This window comes from Salvia hispanica, chromosome 6 (genome assembly GCF_029641045.1).
Source record: "Salvia hispanica isolate PSC_SH4W2 chromosome 6, Shi_PSC_v1, whole genome shotgun sequence".
Taxonomy (NCBI): Eukaryota; Viridiplantae; Streptophyta; class Magnoliopsida; order Lamiales; family Lamiaceae; genus Salvia; species Salvia hispanica.
In genome coordinates, this window is record NC_142697.1 from 28283459 (window position 1) to 28289976 (window position 6518).

A 6518-nucleotide genomic window follows, 5' to 3' on the forward strand; every position below is an offset into this window, starting at 1 on the left:
AATCGCAACCCTAGACGGTTCGACGTAACCTAGTTCTTCCCGGGAAAGAACCGACAAGAAAACCCGAGGATATCAATAAATTAACTAAAAGATATCTTGCTTATGATGCAAGATATCGCGCAAAAACAATTGTTCAATATTAAAAGCAAAACATAAGGAAATAAACCAAAATTATCAAAAGGAAACAAAATCTGTCTTCACTCGTCTGCAAAGCGGGCTGGTGTCCTGACTGATCTCATGGGCCTGATCCTCCGAGTTGGTGGCTGACGAGTTCGAGAACGTCCTCTCGGCTTGGTGGGCTTGGCAGATTCGGAGTTCTCCTCAAGTGTGGCTTCCCTCTCGACCCGTATCTCGGAGTCCCTATCACGAGCCTCGATAAGGAAACACAACTGACTCAATGAACATATGTAAAGATTTCACCTTTGCTCATGTTTGATTGCCCCTTCTCATTTTTCTGTTGTTTTATCAACATTATAATCCTATGCATGCTGAAATATCAACAACCAAGATCATTTTTCTCACTAATTTGGAGTTGTTTTTCTTTCTTCTGCATTTTATTTTTGTGGGGTTTCGTAAAAATTTGTTCTTGCAATGCAGATCATATTTTTCTGACTAATTTGGGAAAAATAAGTTCTTGACATGGAGTTGTGTTGTGTGTGTGTGTGTGTTATGTAAATATGCATTGCAATCCTTTGTTGCTGGAAACATAATATGGCATTAAATATCAATAATCATGTTTTAATAATTGTCATTTTAGCTAAATATTAACTCTACCTTTTATTTTCTAGTTCCCTAATAAAGAAGAAATTGACTTGTTAGAATTGTTCAATATAATGTACACGCTTAAGTAAGAGGGGTAACAAGATGTATGAACAGTCAATCTCTCCTCTTTCGAAGGAATAAGGGGACAATGAGTTTAGTTTCTAATGCATCATCTCTTTTGGAAATTGAGTGTTTTGAGACAATAAGCATACATGAAGGCAAAGAAGAGTGTGAAACCTACCAACACTACACCAACTTCTCCCATGAAGTCCAGCTTGTATCCAAAATGCTCTTCAACATAGCTCCTTACACTTGCTTTAAGAGCTGTCGCCTCTATTCTAATATCGTCCTCCATGTCCCCATACTGAGACACGATCAGGCCGTACACAGTCCACGCCATCGGACAAATCCAGTAGTACCAAATCCACCATGTTGGAATGTTCTGCCATTTCAATGCAAAAGCCAAAAAAAAAGTTTCTTTTTAGTCCAGTGATGCTATTAGTACTAGTTTTGAAAGACGTTGTACTTACTGGTCCAGGTATGTAGAAGCCGGAGAAGAGGTTGAAAACGGAGTAGAAGGCATTGGAGACGACTGCAGCAAGGTGAAGGTTGGGTGTTGCGGAGACATTCATCATCCCGAAGTATGTGAAGTAGAGAAAGGAGAAGAAGTTGACGAAGAAGAACCAGAGGAACTTGATAGGCTCCCACTCGAATCTCACCATGGCGTATACTATCAGTGTGTAGTATGTGGTTTGCACAAACACATAGGGTATCTCCGTGATCACCTGTGGTTTGTTGATTAACGTGTGTTAGATTAGCAAAACGCATTGTTTTAAGGCCTAAACTGAAGTGTGGTTGTTAACTTGACCTGTGCCATTGCATAAGGTAGTACAGAGTACATCCCTGCAGCTCTCTCCCTGTAGAAAACTGTCCTCTCGATGGCGACTGCTGGCTGCACCGTTGCACAGTTGTTTATTCCGAGAAATATCGCTGCTGCATACATGGCTCCTATAACTGTTGTGAGATCATTGCTGTTTTCTCTGAAAAAATGAGACAGATGCATCATGATTGAGTATAGTTAAATTAGTTGGATTCGGATACGAACCTCTTTGTTCCTACTCTCCAGAATATCGATCCGATTAGTAATGCAGCAGCGAATGTGAAGAAAAATCTCGAAAGATTGTAGTCAGGATTTCTCCAATAAGTCCATTTTAGCTTCCAGAGGATTAATTTGAACTGGCTTAGTGTTGATTGTGAATATTGTGAAGGAAAGTGTATATCTTTTGAATTTTGAGGTGGAGATTTTAAATCTTGAACTAAGGCCTTGTTTTGTCTGTAAAAAAGAACAAAAATATTGAGTATGTTTGTTAGATTATGTGAAATAAATTGTGTCTATATTGATAATGGACTTACTGATATAAAGATGTTGATTTGTAGTAGTCTCCAAAATCAATACCAAGCCTCGTTTCTATTGCATCTGAGCTCACTTCAATCATCCACGCTGCTGGATTACGTAGCTCCTCGATTTTGGGAACTCCGGGCACTGCCTGCATTAGGTAGAGTTCTTGGTATAGTTATAGCAAGATAAGGTGTTGTGTCAGTTTGATGTACCTCGAAATAATCTACGACGTTTCGTGATTGTTGGCCGAGGGGTCCTGCGTAGATGACTCGTCCGCCTCTTTTCATGAGAAGCAACTGATGGATTTGGCATTGGTGTTAGAACAGATGAAAAAGTTTTTTATTTAGGTTTTTTATGTTCATTGTTTACCTCATCGAAGGCTTCGAACAGGTCAATCCCGGGCTGGTGTATCGTGCAAACAACAGTCCTTCCAGTGTCCACGGTGTTCCTCACAGTTCTCATGACAATGGCTGCTGCTCTTGCATCCAAACCAGATGTTGGCTCATCCATGAATATGATGGAGGGATTGGCCACGAGCTCCACTGCTATTGTGATCCTCTTTCTTTGCTCTGTCGACAGTCCAGTTACACCGGGGATCCCTACTATCGCGTCCTTGAGGTTATCCAGCTCGACTAGACGCATGACTTCACTCACAAAAATCTGTCATAAGAACTAATAGTGTCAGCATGATTTTTTTCCTTTTCTTTTTTGTTTTATAGGAAATGAAAAACGGAGGGAGATGTCGCTCTTGCCATTTTCACGTGGTTGCTAACGTCCTGAGGGAGCCTAAGAAAAGCAGAATATATCAAGGACTCATGGACAGTTACTTGAGGCGAGTGGATGTTGTTCTGCTCACAATATCCCGAGATTCTGGCAAAAGTTTCTTGCTTCTTTGGGAATCCCGATATTCTAATGTCGCCTTCAATATAGCCGCAGGTCTTTCTTCCGGATAGAACGTCCATAAGTGTGGTTTTTCCTGCTCCACTAACGCCCATCAATGCTGTCAAAACACCCGGCCTAAATGAGCCGGTTAGCTCATGAAGTAGTTGGAGTTTCCCCGCAGCTGCTCCCTTTTCTTGCATCACCTGTGAACTATGTCAGTTTATACCGTTCTAAACTATGTTGTTCGAAGAAGGAGGACAGGGAAGAGGCTCCTTACTGGTGGCATATCCACATAGTAATTTACATCTTCAAACGACATGGCCAAAGGGGTGAAGGGCAGAACCATTCCCCTCTTATTTTCATCTGTTGTTGAACATGAGTAGAATAATGAGTCCATTGAATCACTTGGTGTATGCTTTGGTACATTTTTATGAGTTTTCTCTTGGTACATTCCCTCTGTTGTTGCCTGCTCTTGAGATATTATACCGTGTGGCTTCTCAAAAGCTACCATAGTTTAAAAAACGTAGAAGTGAGCTGTCGGAAAAGGGGGAGAAATCATGAACAGAAGCAATAGGGCTTACAGTTTAGGTACATGAGAGCAATCACAAACAATATGTTGAAGATGGTTGTGAACCCCAAGAGAGAACCTATGCCTATCCAGTACCATTTCTCGTCTTGGAAAATATCGAACTGCTTCAAAACAGACACTCCCAATCGCGTGGCATTGTCCGAGGCCTGCTATTAAACCAAAACCAAATCAAGATTTTGATGTGTTTGATCATAAACACCATTAATACTTGTTTGGTAACAATCACCAGTTTGTCCATCCATCTTGAGGCGAACATCTCGTTCACTGCAATGGAGTTGAACCCGTAGCTCAGAGGCGAAATCCAATATCCCCATCTCCACCAGATTGGAATTTGATCTGCATGAAGATCCAAGTTTTTTCAATGTTGTTGTATTTTGCTTTAGTCCTTTGGATTGTATATGATGTGTGCATAGTTGGACTGACCGAGAGGGATTATGAAGCCTCCCAAGAGGAACACGAGCAGGAGAGTAAGCGAGCCACCGGTTTTGGAGATGACCATCGTCCTGCATATCCCCGCGATAAGCCTAAACATCCCGGAAGCCATTTGTTGGATACAAAACACCCACAGCAGCTGCTTCAAGAATCTGAGAAAAAACAATTTACTTATCATAACTCTCTCTTCAACATTTTTTCCAAGAAGTGTTTGTGTCTGTATACCTGGATACTTGAGGGGCGAATCCGATTGTGTAATAAGTCGTGGCCGTCCACACGAAAGATTCAAATAAGGATATCGGTAATCTCAGCAGAAGATGTGGTATGGCAAAGGCCCAAGTTGGATGAAACAGAAGGTCCCTTTGCTTGTAAAAGACAGGAAGTCTCTGTATAGCAAGTGCCAGTTCCACGTATCCGTTGAACGTGTTGATGATCATGCCAAATACGAGTGCTCCAATGTAGACCGCCCCATCCTCTTCGTTCCCAGTATGCATTACAGTCCTCAAGAACACAGTTGATGCAATCAATGCCACAACAAAAATTTGGACAATCTTGGAAACATAGAAGAAAGAGTTCCTCTTTATCAGAAGCCACTCCTTGGCAAAGTTTGCCGCGAGAAGCACTCTCCGAGGCACCACACTCTTGTCATAAACTAGAGCTGATTTAGGACTCTGGCTTCTGTCAAAAGGGACAGACAGCTCTAGTTGAAGCTGAACGCCAATGTGGAAATGCTTGAATCTCTCTGCGAATTCACTAACTGAGATGTATCTGTATGGTGTCGTTGTATCCGCCCAATACTGCTCCTGGTCCTTCTTTGATGTCACCTATCACAACAAATACCCATATATTAGTATGATTTATGACAAAAAAGGTTACACCTTTAGTCATTTGTGGGACTAAATATAATGTATTACCTCTTGGAGGAAATCAGCAACTCCCTTTCTTTGGGGACATTCGAAGCCATTCAGACCGAAGAACTCTAGAACGTGCTGCCTCGGGCCATGGTAGACCGTGTAGCCCTCAGACAAGAGGATAATGTCATCAAAGAGGTTGAATGTCTCCGGATCTGGCTGAAGGAGGGACATCAGTATGGTGGCCTCAGTGTGGTGTGCTATCTGCTGCATACACTTCACCACCTGAAACGTAGTCGAGCTGTCTAGGCCGGTCGATATTTCATCCATGAACATCACGTTGGATGGCCCAACAATCAACTCCCCTATTAAAAGAAAAATACCAAGTTAATAACAGAAGTAATGTAACTTAGTTTCCTGTGTTCATTCTTCGACTGAATACCTGTCGTTAGGCGCTTCTTCTGTCCGCCTGAGATCCCCCGTAGCATCTGATCCCCAACGATGGTGTCCCGACACTCCTCAAGTCCAAGTACCTTCCACCATAGGTGATGAAATGATGAACAAATGACAGTATGTTCAATTACAATATAATCTCCATTCTCAAACATTACCTGGAGAACATAGTCTGTGATATCACTTCTTCCATCTTCATTTTCGCTTCTTGTGATCTTCTTCAAGAAATCTATTTTACAAAACTCAAACTAATCAACTTCCCTTAAATAGAAAAAAAATAGTTAAATTGTTTCAAGACACACCATATCTTGATCCAACCCCTTGGCATTTTGCTGAGAAGCCTAGTGTCTCTCCCACAGTCATCTCGGCTACATGAACGTCGTTTTGGCTGACGTACGCTGCTGTCTTCTGTGGGACGAATTCACACAGCTTGTGCCCATTGTAGGTTATTTCACCACTTGCCTGATCACAAGTATGAAGGTTGGACTCAGAGTAAGACTACAACTCAAGATTGTTGAATTTTTACATGATTCGACACGAACCTTCAGGGTGGAGCTTAGCCGGCCAGCAAGAGCCAACAACAGAGTTGTTTTTCCACACAAAGGCGGTCCGAAAAGAAGAGTCATCCTACACAACACCAAAGAAAATCAGCACACTTGAATTCAAACATGATAAGTATGTATAAACCACACACACACACACCTGGAAGGCTTAATGATGCCAGAAGTGTGTTTGAGTATGTGAAGCTTTGCTCTCTCAGCCAGCTTCACCCCAAAGCAACTCAAGGCTGCTTCTGCAATGTTACGAGCAGCGTTCGGCAGCGTAGGGAGAGCTCTTTTGCCCACAAAGCAATCCGCCTCAACAGTTAAGTCCTCAAACCTCACTTCCACACCACCAAGTTCAGTACTCCCTTCTCTGCAAAACATACAACAAAAAGTAAAAATCCATTCATTTTTGAAAAAAAAAAAGTTGACACAACCATAAACTAACTCACTTATCAATCCCACTTGTGATTTTCCACAACATCTTCTCATTATATTCCTCAGCATTGTTACTCGCCTTGTCTTGATCAGTCCTCGTGCGATTTTCCACCTCGTTCTTCATCTCCTTCTTCAACTAAAATTAAGCAACAAATGAATGAGAATCAACC

The 6518-nt window shown here is 41.9% G+C and overlaps 1 protein-coding gene across 6 annotated transcripts; it reads right to left on the reverse strand.

Moving 5' to 3' along the window:
• Positions 1-60: 60 nt before the first annotated feature.
• On the reverse strand, positions 61-6509 carry LOC125207435 (ABC transporter G family member 29-like). 6 transcript variants are annotated; one of them, XM_089061813.1, is made up of 20 exons: positions 6363-6509; positions 6071-6283; positions 5911-5995; positions 5671-5830; positions 5358-5597; positions 4979-5280; positions 4290-4888; positions 4056-4216; positions 3859-3968; positions 3625-3781; positions 3321-3547; positions 2914-3246; positions 2531-2821; positions 2374-2457; positions 2176-2309; positions 1868-2095; positions 1631-1802; positions 1293-1547; positions 1004-1204; positions 61-360 (listed from the first exon to the last, which is right to left on the reverse strand). In XM_089061813.1, the coding sequence occupies exons 1-20, from the start codon at positions 6470-6472 to the stop codon at positions 322-324; spliced, it is 4101 nt and encodes a 1366-aa protein (XP_088917939.1). In that variant the 5' UTR covers positions 6473-6509; the 3' UTR covers positions 61-321. The 6 variants fall into 6 exon arrangements, with proteins under 6 accessions (XP_088917939.1, XP_088917938.1, XP_088917937.1 ...); XM_089061815.1 differs by lacking the exon at positions 61-360 and having other exon boundaries at positions 865-1204; positions 3625-3778; positions 5358-5448; positions 5527-5597; XM_089061814.1 differs by lacking the exon at positions 61-360 and having other exon boundaries at positions 865-1204; positions 5358-5448; positions 5527-5597.
• Positions 6510-6518: the final 9 nt, after the last annotated feature.